The 15,579-nt window shown below is 39.6% G+C and overlaps 1 protein-coding gene across 5 annotated transcripts in view; it reads left to right on the top strand.

Annotated features, from left to right (window-relative positions):
* LOC126373495 (obscurin) overlaps positions 1-15,579 on the top strand; it is a 141,030-nt gene that overhangs the window by 100,318 nt on the left and 25,133 nt on the right. For 3 of the 5 annotated variants that reach the window (XM_050019656.1, XM_050019650.1, XM_050019652.1), the window contains 14 exons: positions 1,292-1,469; positions 2,459-2,636; positions 3,141-3,331; positions 3,887-4,042; positions 4,196-4,316; positions 4,905-5,065; positions 5,539-5,714; positions 6,117-6,285; positions 6,843-6,961; positions 8,297-9,031; positions 9,169-9,270; positions 9,481-10,299; positions 11,304-11,585; positions 12,085-12,318. In XM_050019656.1, coding sequence (XP_049875613.1) covers positions 1,292-1,469; positions 2,459-2,636; positions 3,141-3,331; positions 3,887-4,042; positions 4,196-4,316; positions 4,905-5,065; positions 5,539-5,714; positions 6,117-6,285; positions 6,843-6,961; positions 8,297-9,031; positions 9,169-9,270; positions 9,481-10,299; positions 11,304-11,585; positions 12,085-12,318 — 3,621 coding nt within the window. The remainder of the gene's footprint in view (positions 1-1,291; positions 1,470-2,458; positions 2,637-3,140; positions 3,332-3,886; positions 4,043-4,195; positions 4,317-4,904; positions 5,066-5,538; positions 5,715-6,116; positions 6,286-6,842; positions 6,962-8,296; positions 9,032-9,168; positions 9,271-9,480; positions 10,300-11,303; positions 11,586-12,084; positions 12,319-15,579) is intronic. The other 2 variants (XM_050019653.1, XM_050019654.1) reach the window with 2 other exon arrangements.

Here is a 15,579-nt window from a genome sequence, read left to right as displayed (position 1 = left end):
TATGAGGGACATTCCAGAGTACGTTCCCAAAAAAAATAATAGATGGCGCTGGCCAGATTTAACGTACCAATAATAAGTACCAATTTTCTCATTACTCGGATAGATAGTTATTCAAAAATAAAATGTAAAGGCAGAAGCATAATATAAAACAATAATTGTTGCGTGATATTTGGATCTGATATTTAGATTATGTATAGAATTATATCTTCCTACATTGCTTCTCTTTATTTTGTTCAGAATAATAATGGTTGGAAGATATGTTGTGACTGGGTGTAATAACAAGGGGATGACCCCATTTATACCCAAAAATAAAGATGAGATATCCATGAATTTAGGAGGTTAAACGAAGAAAACGAAGGGAAACCCTGGAAAGTCCCTCAGGATCATTCAGTAGGTATATAGGAATAGAAGGTGCGCTATGCTATAGTATTGGGACAGTCTTACAAAATTGGATATAATTTAATTGGATATTAGAAAATAACACTAAGTTCCAAATTCTGACTTTTCAATTGGTTTTTAACAGAGCCATCCGGGAAAACAGACGAGGAAAGCTCCCAGGAATACAGTTGGCGAAAAGTTTTTCATGGCCAATGTACTATCTTTACTATGTCGTTAGCCGTCTGTACTCGATGTTGAAATGTGTTGCATGTTCCAGAAAACGATAAAAATAGCGGCCTAACTTTTGAAATAGGTATTTTTCTCGGCTTTCTTCGTGTCAATGTATGCTAGATGTATCTATATTTGTATTATATTACCTGTAACTATTATACGTATCAATTTGTTAGATTGTCTATAATATATTATGTAAAATATATTGACTATAATAATGATATATACTCATATACGGTCACGAGCATTAATATGACGTATACACTTTGGTACCATGTCACATTAACTTTTTTGACAAATTCAACTGTAAGTCTCACTAAATGTCAAATATGTTAGTGCGACAGAGTCCTAAAGTGGGTCCATTATATTGCTCATGACTGTATAATAATATAGCTTTTCTGGAATATTACTGTTTTCAGCTTGCTTCAAAGCTTTTAAATCTAAGACGAAAAATATTTGAAACTCTCAAATGTCTCCTATGTTTTGATAAATGAGCAACCTATTACTATTATAATAAGTGCAATTTGTCACTCACAAAATCAAAATATTGAGTTGCCAAATTATTAAAAAAGTCATATTAAAAGCGCCAACCATAATAAGCTACGGCATTTTACTGCTCCCTAACAACCTAACGCCAAAAACCTCAAAGAACCTCCTAATAATTCTTCCCACCAACCTTCAGGCGCAGTCCACGAACTCCACCGCGAGCCAGAGAAGCCAACCTTGGTGATCGAGCACCGAGAGGCCATCGTCTCCGCTGGAGCCTCCGCCATGCTGGAACTGCAGTGCAAGGGCTTCCCGAAGCCCAGCATCGTGTTCAAACACGACGGGAAAATCATCGAGGCTGACACTAGGCACAAGTGAGTTAAAAGTAACAACTAGGATAAAAGAAGAGATCTCTTCATGCTAATATTTTGGTCTGTTACGTCATTATGCCGATGTTTCGATGATGTTCATTTTTAATTTATTTATTTACTTATTAGGCACATCAACAGTACAAACACACAACAATTAATAAAACTTTCTTAAGGCTAGTACTAGTGTTTGCACCAATTACAGACGTGCACAACTTATGTAATTAAATGTATGTAGACATGTATGTATTGACAAGAATCTTCTCACCAATAGATTTTTTTTTCTAGTTTATATGTACGTCAATATGATTGAGTACTTGCCAGTGTTTAATAACATTCATCCATTTATTTTCTGTATTTGTCATACCGTAGTATAAATAACCAAAGTTGTGATCATTTTGGTATGTAAAGATAACTTTTTAAATAATATAGGCTCGCGTTTGACCCCAATCTCACCTGATTGTAAGTGTCGATGTGGTTTAGGGTGGATCACGCTAACCTAGCAAATAACTATTCACTCTAGCCTTGAAGACTCCCAGATAATAACGAGTTGGAAAAACAGACGACGACATAAAGGAAGAGGCAAAACATTTTGTGCGGATTGGTGGTATATCTACAACATAAGGATGAAATACCTACCGACGTCTAGTTGTCCGTAGATGGAATGGAGTGGGTGGTGGAACTCGTGAAGTTCCTGCGCACACTCACCGAAGTGTATCCTATAAAAAACCGTCAGACAAGCTACCCTTCATCTGTGTTCTAAACTAGACTGACAAACGATACTTCTCTAGACAAGCAATATGCCATAATAGATACTTAAACCAACATTTCATTTTACTACACCTGCAAGGATTTTTATCGATCTACGAAGACTGGGTTCATATGAGAACTCAGGGCGTCAAAGTCACCTTTTTTTGACGTGACTTATTGTAGATTTGCCGCAGATGGCATTAACTACTTGGCCGAAAGTCAAAGTCACCAAAACAATTTCCCAGGTTCCTCCACGAAGACGACGAGAGCATGTCCCTAGTAATCAAGAACGTAACGAGCGCAGACGCCGGCGAGTACCTCGTGACGGCTTCCAACGACCTGGGCGAAGACTCCTCCACCATGACGCTCATCATCAAACAGGCTCCCAAGATCAAGAAGAAGATCGAGAATCAGTCTTGCATGGTAAGTAACTTGTAATGTTGAATAAAAGTTCCGCTGTTGACGTGCAAGTTTTCCAAGATGTCGAGGTTGAAACCATCATCGTAACGAATTACGAGTATATAGGTATTCGTCTTTTATCAGACAAACAGGACAAATGGAACGCCCCAATGGGATGAATTGCCCGCACTGAGGTCCCATTTGTGAAGGCAGGTAGTAAAATGCCGTTCAAGTCACTTGAAATGTCGTGGCAATATGCATCTAACGTAATACATACAATATAAGCTTCACGACTATATCCCAATTGGCGTAGTCAGAAGTACATCTATCAAAAGATCAACTAAGTACCCGTGTACTTACCTATACGTATATACCACCTTTGTGATATACCAACGTGATAGGTGGTGAGCCGTATCGCCGTCTATAATTAATGGTCGAGTCTATGTGTCATCTATTTTACATTTTTTATTTAACATCACCTTTTCCAATCCGGTCGCTCTGCTATAATATTTGCAAATTCTTGTTCAGGTGAGTGCTACTCACACGGTGACTGTGGAAATCGAGGGCACCCCGGCTCCTGAGGTTGAGTTCTACAAGGACGGCGTCTTGATCAAGAGCTCCGAGCGTATTCAGATCGTCAAGGAAAGCGACTCGGTTTATAAGATCATCATCAAGGATGCCAAGCTCACCGATTCTGGGTCTTACTCCGTTGTTGTCAAGTAAGTTGAAGAAGGTTCTAAATTTTGGATTATTTTAAGTTTAGCTTACACTAGGTACTTTGTGTATTTACAAAATTTTGTGACAGATTTTTTTTATAAGATTTCGAAGGTAATTGGTATGAATCTTGTATCAGTCGCGAGTCATGTTTACGCCTTTCACCATGCTTCATTTATCGTGTGCATTTTGTGTCTCTTTAATTAATACTCGTGACTCTTTAATTGCAAAAGTGTCACAATGTGGCCACCGATATAACAATAAAAACTGGCGTCGCTTAGTTATTCTTCTTTTTCAAAACCACGATCTAATGTTGGAAGGTCAAACAGGCAGTCGCTTCTGTAAAAAACCGGACCTATCAAATCTTCAGGTTAGGTAAGCAGACCCTGTGACAAACGGGATAATGCTATAGATGATGATGAATAGCACAAACTAAAGTAGGTTCTATTATATGTTACCTCTACAGTCTAAGACAGGATTCTCATAATTTGCACAATGAACGACTAACAATAAAATATGCTTTATCCAATACATAACTTACTTTTACCATTTCCCTCCAGGAATGAAGTGAACCAATGCTCGGACTTCTGGCAATGGCACGTGACGTCACCGCCCAAGATCACCAAGAAGCTGGGTGAAGACAAGGTGTGCGAGGAGAAGGAAACCGTCAGCTTCAAGGTGGAAGTGGAGGCTGAACCCGCGCCCACTGTTACATGGTCAGTCTTTGAGATTAACACCAATATTCTAAGATGTTAACTCCAACCATCGTCGACTCCGCCCTCAGCTGAGGCGACCTCAAGGTCTTCCTCGAACTCAGCTCAAAATCGGTATTATTAAACGGTTATATTATTACGAATTACTATTTACAGGTTCAAGAACAAGACAGAGCTGGTGGAGTCGTCGACTGTGAAGATCTCGTCGTCAGGGGAGGCGCACTCCCTGGTCATCTCCTCCGCAGCCCGCGCCGACACTGGAGAATACTCCTGCGAGGTATGTCAACAGACGTTCAGAAAGATAAAGACTGTAAAAGCATATTGGAATAGACAGCACCATAATTCTTCAAAAGGCACCTTGCAGCTGCCACTTGGTACCGAAATAATAGGACAGATATAATGCTATTATCATCCTATGGTAAAACGGCAAAAGGCAAAAGGGGTCGACTGAAAAAACAGCGTTCACCTCAACGTGTTGAGATGAACTTATGCTGAGTCGGTTCCTTTTTCACAGTTGTGTCACATTACTCAAAAAATCTACTTCTTACAAAATATATTGTACAACTAACAATCTATGTAACTAAATTTAAGTTTGTGTAGTGTGACATAATTGGTTGAATAAATGATTTTTCTTTCTTTCTTTCTTTCTATGGATATTAGCACATGTCGCCGATATACATATCTTCTATCGTGTGGGTTGTGAGATGGATTACCGAGCTCATCAACCCTGGAGTCAGGGTTCATATTGAGCCGCCAAAGACCCATCTCTGTGTGCAGCTATCATTGTGTTAGTCTGCGAACTGTAACTTTTTTTCCATTTTATTTTATTTTCAATACGGACCTTTATTCCCAATTCTTTCCACAGATCCGCAACACCCACGGCACCGCTACGGACTCGTGCAAGCTGAACGTGCGTAGTGGACCGCTCTTCACTCAGAAATTGAAAGACACCACCGCTGCTGAAGGCGACGTTAATGTTGAGTTCACCGTCGCTGTTGAGGCCTTCCCTGAGCCCACCATCAAATGGTAAGCTGTATTTGTTGTACCAGAGTCCATCTGAGCACTCTCAGGTCCGCCAATTTTATACCAAGTAAAAGTCCTCGACAGTTTCTCGGCCGCCGAGCAATGAATGCCATCCGTAAGTTATACCTATCAAAAAAGTAAAAACCAAAACTAAGTATGTTTTTGTCCTCCGAAAAGGATCATTTTACGATGTTCAGGAACTAAACTACGAGTATTACCCTTTTCTAATAAGTAAAGGCGATATAATTCTTGCATAGTAGGCAATTTTCTTTTTTGAAATAAATATTCAGAAAACGCTAGAAAATACTTTAAAGTCACTGAAAAAAAAAATATGTCTCAATTTCCTTCCTTAATGCATTTCTACTAAAAACGCTGTATCAATAAAAAACAATCAAAAATGGTATATCAACCACAGTGTTTACGCCAAATAAACCGTAAACAAAACCCGTACAATCCTAACAACTCCCTCCACACAGGTACCTCGGCGACATGGAGATCACGGAGAAGAAGTCGGTGTTCACACGCGTAGACACCGGCAACACTCACAAGCTGATCCTCAAGGAAGTCTCTGCCGAGTACTCTGGAAAGTACTCCTGCAAGGTCTCCAACGATTTGGGATCCGACTCCTGCGAGGCCACCTTCACAGTCAACAGTAAGTCAACTAGATTTTTCCAGAAACTTTAGGTCCAAAGTCCACCAATCCTGACACACACAGCAAATTGGTGGAGTCCGGGCATTAAATCGGTTGTACTTTCGGACGAATGCGTCTCGTGCGAATACGTATGAACCCTCGGGAACAATACCGTCCTTCCAAGGAATATGGAGCCTATGGGTCCCGTGATGCAACCGCTTGGTACAACTACTTGTACCACAGGGTTTTTTCATGGCACAACGAAACATATTCCTTATGGAACAATTAATTTAAGCTGGTGAATATAGACAAAACGTTATCAATATTATGGAATGGCTGGGTGCTTCGTACATTTACATACGATGCAAATTCGTAAAACAACGTATCTCATGACATGGAGAACTAAAACGTGATATTTTCCAGGGAAACCTCGCTTCACCAAGAGTCTGGTGGACATGACAGTAGATGAAGGACAGACCCTCAAGCTGGAGGTGGAAGTGGAAGGCTGCCCCGAGCCCAAACTCAAATGGTACAAGGACGGCCGGGAGGTCACTCTCGATGCCAGGATAAAGATAGAGAGGGACTCTCAGAGGTATGCTAAACTATTCTTTATAAATACCTTTTCATGAAAGAAATCGGTTATGAGATTAAACGTGTCTGAAACTGTAAAAAAATCGGGTTGGGTTTGATGATCTATACGTCTGTCAGTCTTGCCAACACTACTTGCTTCCTTAGGGTGGTATTAATAAACTAATCTCAGCTTCAAGACTGTCCTCAAAATCATGTCAATGTTCTTTTATGAAAACAGAGACTTGAGCATGATTTTGAGGGCTGTCTCAGCTGAGATTACTACCACCAATACAATACAAAAACGCTTTATTGCACATATAAACATAATACTAAAAACCCTTAGTGTCTTTAGGTTTCTATAATACTGGAATTTCTGTTTCTTTATGCACAGCAATCGAAACTGTAGTTTCATTATTATTAATAAACTCTATAACTCTTTAGTGGACGGTAACCATGGCATGACCTTTCATTCATAGCACTTGGGACCAGGGCTATAGACGTACTGTCTTTGAAAGTGTTAAGACGGTAATGATTTCTTAGTAAGTTTTTAGCAAATAAATTCGAACTGATATATTTCAGACTAGAAAACTATCACCTGACGGTAAACCTGGTGAAGGAGGAAGACGGCGGCGAGTACGAGGTGCGTGCGTCCAACGAGATGGGCAGCGTGTCCACGAAGAGCACCGTCACTGTACACAGTGAGTATCAGGATCACTTCTTCTATCGTGCGGGTTGTGGGGTGGATTACCTACCTCATCAACCCTGGTGTCAGGCTTGCTATTGAGCCGCCAAAGGCCATGGCATGACTCATGTAACGACTACGTACTTACATCAGTATAGTAACCAAAACCAACGGATTGGCGTGCCTCTCAGGATCATATGACGACTCAGGATATTGGGGATAGGTAGATAGGATTCGTAAATGAAGCTTAGGATAGACTTCTGTGACTTTATATCGCGGGGTGAATACTATAGTAGCACAATATTTTACAGGTTCATACCTTATATAAATATTGTCAGTTCCATTCGACGCCCTGAGCCGAGGTTCGCGCCCAACAGGGCACCTTCCGGCTTCTACTGGGTGAGAACCCTCAGGAAAGCCATCTGAGGAAAACCCACAAGAAGACCAGTCAAAGTCTCGTGCTATTTCACGTTAATGAATCTCGACGAATTACGAGTATACAAAAATAACAGTAAATATATTTAATGCATAGTATAAAGTCACCACTGTGGACTACCAAACTGGATTTAATTCATTTTGTCAAATATTGTGCCATTATCCTGTTCAACCCGCAATATTAAACGATTTTTAAAAAATAGGCAATAATTCTCTGTTAAAAGGCAAAGATAAAGGTTACATTCTTGAGCCTTAAAAAGGACATCCGACGAGTCCCTTTTATGCATTCGAATATAATGACGATTTTTCTTCTTGTAATTAGATATAGAATATCATCATACTTACATAAAAAGTCTATATACGACCCACTGTTCGGCATAGGCATCCCCTCAAACAACCGAAGAGTATCTTCGAATTAGCAAATAGAATTGCTAAACAGTCATGGACAAAGATCAGCAACACATTTAAAATATTAAGTGTGATAATTTCCAGCTCATTCACATACACTGCACAAATACACCACACACGTCTTATTTTTTATACTCCGTCATTTGACTACATAAATGGTAAGATATACACAACACAATGGCAAACACTACTCAAATTGGTACACCGCTGGACTCTACGTAGGTAAAGTAGTTGTTATTAACATAGAATGAATGAAACTTAGAATATGTCTGCGTTAGTGCACGAATTAGTTTTACTGTGACGTCCGTAGATACCATTCGCAACTGGTAGTAGTATTGTTACTGTTGATCCATTGAAGCATTCTCTGAGACAAGAATGCAGAATGCACTTACCGATATGTATGCACTTACCTTACATTTAACCCCATTTCGTCATCTGTGACGTTATTCATTTATAATCCCCATATTTAATAAAATTTGTTTTATCATAACCATTTTTCATTTAATAGCCAAAGAAGTACTTTCGACTCTCAAAAAGGAAGCGCTTATCGAAAATGAACTCGACGACGAAAGTAAATCGACACAAAAGGTCATAGAAGAGGAGGTGGACAGCGGGAAGAAACAAAAAGCAAATAAAGGAAAGACAAAAGCGGAGACCGCGGAAGAAAAATCTATCTGGGACGATGTGGATGATGATGGGAAGACAAAGAAACCTATAGTTGAAGAAGTAGATACTCCAACTCCAGGCAAAGGCAGAAAATCTATCACCGAACCAGAAACAGCTGAAGAAAAATCTATCTGGGATGATGTGGATGATGATGAGAAGACAAAGAAACCGATAGTTGAAGAAGTAGACGCTCCAACTCCAGGCAAAGGCAGAAAATCTATCACCGAACCAGAAACAGCTGAAGAAAAATCTATCTGGGATGATGTGGACGACGATGGAAAGACGAAGAAGCCAAAAATTGAAGAAGTGGAGACTCCAGCTGCGAGAAAAGGAAGAAAATCTATTACTGAACCAGAGGTAGCTGAAGAAAAATCATTTTGGGATGACGCCAATGAAAATGAAAGCAACAAGCAACCTATAATTGAAGAAGTCGACGATGAAAATCAAACTGCGAAAAAGGGTGTTACCAAACCGGAGATCATCGAAGAAGTCCCAATTGATGAAGACTTGAAGAGTCCTAAACGTAAATCAGTTAAGAAAAAATCCCTTGAAGAACCATTAAGTGCTGAAACCGAAGGTATAAAAACATTAAGCGCTTCAAGCTTCTCCCTTCGATATCGCAAACAGCTTCTAGATTGCGAGAAACTCACGTTTTCGCGCATATTGTTGCATGCTTTTAACCTGTGTTTTAACGTGTAAGTGTGATTTGTTTAGACCGAGTTTTCGAAACTGTAACCACGTTCAAGACGGCTGCCGACGGATCTATTGTAGTATCTAAAGTCAGCAGCAGCAAGTCTCATGGCGCCATTATAACAGGTCAGTATAACGCTTACCCCTTCCTCTCGTCCTAACTTCTTAGATTCATCTTCTAATTTCAGTCATACCAAATTGCTTAATTTCAAAATATTTATTAAAAATAAAACTATTAATTTGAAATATAATGCATTAGATTCCATCGCACGTTTAACTGAAATGCGTTCAATAAATTATTTTACTTGAAAATCAACTTCCTATTTTAACTGGTAGGTCCAGCCGAAACGCGCACTTTACACAAAATGACTTCAAAAGTTTATTACGATGACGATGACGAATATGGGGCCAGAAAGATTATTCAACCAAATCAACCTCATACCACTTCATTACAAGTAGAAGAAATAGCTAGCCACAGCTACATATTAAGTGAAATGGGGAATTTTTCTGTACCGGAACATATTAGAAGAGGTACATATGGTATCATTGAAGAGCCTGCGACTGATTCCGAAGCTGAGGGCAGCTTTAGATGTGGCCGACAACAGTCAAATAGAACAATTTCAATAATGTCTGTGTCCGAAGATGAAAGTAGCTGGCACAATGAGCCACTTTCGCGAGACATTTCAATAGAAGATCTATCAAAATCTATCTTTGATTTAGACGATACCAGAAAAGTATTTAGTAGAGATTCATACGTACGCCAAACGTCATTTAAAGAAGATTATTACAGAGAAAAGGGGGAGGAAGAGTCGTTCATCCTAAAAGAGAAATCGGAAAAGGTTTTCGAAAACGACATCACTGAAAAACTTATTCACATATCGAAAGAATTCGACGAAAACGAGTTCAAAGCTGCGAAAAGCAAAATCGATGATGTAAAGAATAGAATATTAGAAGAATTTGTTCTCAGTCCAATGAAAGACTTTGACAATATAACAAAGAATTTAACACAAACGACAGTAGAACGAACGAGAAAGCTTAATGGCAAACTGTTTAGTGTGGAAGAAGAAGAGGACGACGACATAGAAGCATTGTTGAGACGTAGTCAAAGACAAAGGAGCATTCTAGATGAGATACTTACTGAGGAAACCGAAAAAGGTAATTGAAATATACATAAAGTATTGGAAAGGGCATCGTAAATTGAAAACGGGCTGGACAAAGTAACGCTAAGCAACTGACGGGAAATAAACGCTTTTATATATCCTATATCAAATTGCTGTTGTCAATATTAACTATGGTCTGCCATTTTCTATCTCTGCATTCCTTGAATTTTCACCCTTGAATCTTCCCTCTGACAAAATTCTCTATTCATTTTCTAAAGAAAACAGCAGATCATTCTTTCACGTATCCTGTTAGTGTACTGTGCTAATGCTCTGTCGTATGTTTGTTTTAGCGCGCATGCGTAATAACATTCCCTTCTGGCATACTAATAATTGGGGCTCGGTGCGGCAGAGGTACTGAGTTATCGCCAACTATCACATCATCAAGGTAAATAAAAATATTTCTATGCAAGTTTTTTGCCAGCACGATTGACGCTTTAAATGTTTAGCACAGAAATGAATCAATTTACAATTTAGTTTGTCATCGATAATGGTGAGTATTTTACACATTCGGGCACAATTTTTCATACATCATCGGTACACTTAGGTAAGTGAGGTACAATGTTTTGATCGTAAATAAATTTCTACAATAACTGCTGTATATATTGCGAAATCTACGGTTATTTTACTATTTTATTTGTGTAAGAAATAAATCAGATGCTTGGTATTCTTGCTTTCGTTGGGTATTTTCATATTGTTTTGCTCTTCTTTTTGTAAATACGTATTCGATTTTAGGTCAGCAGGTGTAAGTTATGTTTTTCTTACTTGTTTGTTTCTATTTATTTAATATCGTTATCTATCTCGTTGGTTTATTAATCTTTTGTGTTGAATTTATCAGCATATTTCTTATTGCAATTGATTATTTGTTTAGCAAATCAATCAAGTTAAAAGTCATCATTTTTTACCTTCTTTTTGATAGTTCTTCGTTCTTTCTCGTCGCGTCTTTCAACAGCTGACTGTCCACTATTTCAATGACCTAATCTATATCTTTTACACTTGCAGCACCCCCCACAATAAAAGAAAGCAGCATGAAGGACGGTCACATCTACGAATCTCTGCCGCTCGTCTACACAGTTCAGGCCATTGGAGCTCCTAAGCCAACCGTCAGATGGCTGCATAACGGCAAAGAAGTCAAACCTAGCAACCGAATCCACGTCACCGCTGAAGGGGATGTCTACAAACTCGCTATTGATTCCGTCGAGATGACTGACAAGGGTAAATGGCAATGCGAGATCACCAACGATCTGGGCAAGAAGGTCCAGAATGCTGAGCTTACTGTTACTTGTAAGTAGTTTTAATTAAAATTTAACCTCTATTAGATGATTCAAAAACTATACTCACGATTTATGCGCTGAAAATAAACAAAAAACATCCTGAGCATGTCATAAAAGTGAACCATTATTATGATGATTGATCAGCTATCAGAAGTATCTGAGGATACTCTAATTACTTGTGGCTCTACCTGCCACATCAGAGATTACCAGTGTAAGTTTTGTATGTTTATTTTTGATACATACTTTAAAACTGCTCTTGACAACAGAGAAGTCTGTTGAACTGAAATTAAAGAAATCTTCTATGTTTATGAAATTCAAGTCTTCATAAGCATCTGGAGGTCTTGGACTTCACCTTATTTAGGCTCCAGCCTCTTGACAAATTTCATGTTCAAACCGAATGTTTTTGTATGGGAAAAGTTTTTGTGGAGGAAATAAATAATCTTTATAATCTTTTTAAATTGAATCATTATAACCGTCCAAATGCTAATCCAGCAATCCTTCCCCCCCAGCTGTAAGCGAGTTCCGCAAGCCAATCTTCACGAGCCCCCTCCAAGCCACAAGCGTGATGCAAAGGGAGCCAGTCACCATGAAAGCTGTCTGCACAGCGGACCCTCAACCACATGTTGCCTGGTTGCTCAACGGAGTCGAGTTGACTCCTGACGCCACTGTCCAAATGTCGGCTGATACTAAGGACATCGAGCACGGGCTTAAAGAGTGCACGTTTACTCTGAACATTCCTACTGGTTAGTAGTAATATAGGTTACTTGGTCTAGACCGCCAATGGTGTCGATACGATTAAAAACGGCCTCTGTGGTCCAGTGGTTGAGCGTTGGACTCACGATCCGGAGGCCCCGGGTTCGAATCCCGGTGGGGACATATCACAAAAATCAATTTGTGATCCCTAGTTTGGTTAGAACATTACAGGCTGATCACCTGATTGTCCGAAAAGTAAGATGATCCGTGCTTCGGAAGGCACGTTAAGCCGTTGGTCCCGGTTACTATTTACTGATGTAAGTGAGTAATCGTTACGTGAGTCATATCAGGGGCCTTTGGCGGCTCAATCATAATCCTGACATCAAGGTTGATGAGGCTGGCATTCCACCTCACAACCCACACGATAAGAAGAAGAATTGACAGGAGTAAACTAGCTCCATCTCTCTCTTGCACGTATTTTTAGTGAAGGAAGGCAATAATTTAAGAGTTGTCAAATAGGCACCAATAATAGAAACTTATAGGCATAGGCATAGGCACCAATAATACGTAGTTTTCTTTAATCTGTCAAAACAGCATTATTGGGATACATAAACACTTTAAAGTTAATAGTCTAACTACCTCGACTGGTTGGCTCTTTTTCAATCCCGGTGGAGACACATCACGAAAATCACTTTGTGATCCCAAGTTTAGTTGGTTATAGGACTTTAAAGGCTGATCACTTGATTGTCCGTTTAATGAAATATAATGATCCGTGCTTCGAATTTCGTTAAGAATTCTTCAGTTTTCGTCCCACAAACCAAATGACTCTTTAGTAAATAATAAATAAATCGGGAATACCTATTACTGGTCGTGATCACTTACGTTTCCAAGGTCAAAGATAAATTTTGAAATTCTGATTACTAAATAAAGACAGATCTAAAGGTGACAAAATTGTTTCCATTTTTCTATTTAACGTATTTATGACTTTTAAGGTAAACGCTCCTATTAACGCCACCCAAAAATCGACATCGTTTACCGCCACCTTTTTTAAATTGCGGATATTTTGAATTGTGTCCGAGATAGAAAATTGATTCAAATGTCAAAACATACATGTATTAATTGACTATGAAACGAACATACCCCTGAGCGTGGGCAACAACAGTCTAATTTGTGATTGGTCTGTAAGTGTGCAGTGTCCGCACAAGCAACGCGCTCCATACAAGCCACTACTGAAATGCATAAGCATACAACATTTTTTTCTTAAGGTTTTGTGTCCGATGAAACATATTTTTCTTCATTTTAGTAATTATAACTACTTGTTAATACGTTTAAGAACTGAGAAAGCATGCTATATTTGATATTTGTGTTAGTTTTAAATGATTAATTTGAGTTTTAAAATGTGGCGGTGATAGAAGCATACATTTGCAGTTTGGTTACTATTACCGCCACCTATGGCGGCGATCGATATTTGTATGATATTTGTATTTTTTAATTATTTAAGGTAACATGCCCAATCATTCATAATGTTATCATCTTATTTTATAGTATGGTTCATGAACTATATTAAAATCTATTAACGCCACACATTTGGTGGAATTCAAGTATCCTGTGCTGCATATAAGTTAATGTATTTTTTTAAGAAATGTATGAACAAGTAGTTGAAGTAATTATGAATTTCTAATTTAAATACTTTATATATTTATTAAAATATGCTTTGAAACTGGTTATTACATACGTAGCTCTCATTTTGAATATTTATTTGTTTTCTTAAGGCTAATTTTTATGTGGCGGAAATTGAAACACAGAAATTACATACATGTTTCTATTACCGCCACCATAGATTCCCTCTTATGATTTATAGACAGGGTGATGCATTATTCTTCGGACTGACAGAGACGGACGGACAGACCGAAACGGACGGTCAGATAGAGACAGACGGACGGACAGACCGAAACGGACGGACAGGGACAGACGGACAGACAGAGACAGAAGAACAGACAGAGACAGAAGGACAGGCAGAGACAGACGGACGGACAGAGATAGACGGATAGACAGAGACAGAAGGACAGACAGAGACAGACGGACGGACAGAGACAGACGGACGGACAGAGACAGACGGACGGACAGAGACAGACGGACGGACAGAGACAGACGGATAGACAGAGACAGTCGGACCGGCAGAGACAGACGGATAGACAGAGACAGACGGATGGACAGACGGACGGACAGAGACAGACGTCAATTATGTATATAAATCTATGAAACCAAAAGATTTTTCTGTAGTTTATGTCATAATTCATTTAATAAAAAAATAACAATAATAATAAAGTTTATTGAAAACTCCTCATACAGAATCATTTCGTCGACTTCCTAAATCCTGAAGGAGATTGGGAGTTTCTATAGACAGCTATATTCCACGTAAAACATCAGGCAAAAGCATGGCTCGAGACCCTCGAGCCAAGCTTACCCGACACTACACTGAAGATATCCCGGACGTCAGCCTGTACGAGATTAGGATGGCCCTCAAACAGCTCAAAATCAACAAAGCGGCAAGAGATGACAGAATCACAGCAGAACTTCTGAGAGCGGGCGGAACGCCAATACTCAAAGCCCTCCAGAGGCTCTTCAATTCCGTCATATTTCAGGGCAAAACGCAGAGGGCATAGAGCGGAAGCGAGGTGGTCCTGTTCTTCAAGAAAGGTGATAAAGCCCTACTGAAGAACTACAGACCTATCTCGCTTCTGAGCCATGTCTACAAGTTGTTTTCGAGGGTCATTACGAATCGTCTCGCTTGCAGATTTGACGACTTCCAGCCTCCCGAACAAGCCGGTTTCCGAAAAGGCTTTAGCACCATAGACCACATCCATACGCTGCGGCAGGTTATACAGAAGACCGAAGAGTATAATCTGCCACTTTGCTTGGCGTTTGTGGACTATGAGAAAGCCTTTGATTCGATCGAGACCTGAGCGGTGTTGCAGTCTCTTCAGAGGTGCCAAGTGGACCATAGGTACATCGAAAAGCTAAGGGACCTCTACCAAAATGCCACTATGTCAGTTCGAGTACAGAACCAGAGCTCTAATCCGATCCAACTGCAGCGAGGAGTGAGACAGGGAGATGTCATCTCTCCGAAACTGTTCACTGCTGCATTGGAGGATATTTTTAAGCTTCTTGACTGGAAAGGATTTGGCAACAACATCAACGGTGAGTACTCGACGCACCTTCGATTTGCCGATGATATAGTCCTAATGGCTGAGACCCTGGAAGAACTGATCTGAGCTCGAGCATCTCAGTAACGCATCCCAACGAGTGGG

Source organism: Pectinophora gossypiella, chromosome 2, assembly GCF_024362695.1.
Source record: "Pectinophora gossypiella chromosome 2, ilPecGoss1.1, whole genome shotgun sequence".
Lineage (NCBI taxonomy): Eukaryota > Metazoa > Arthropoda > Insecta > Lepidoptera > Gelechiidae > Pectinophora > Pectinophora gossypiella.
This window is presented reverse-complemented; position numbering and strand designations above follow the sequence as displayed.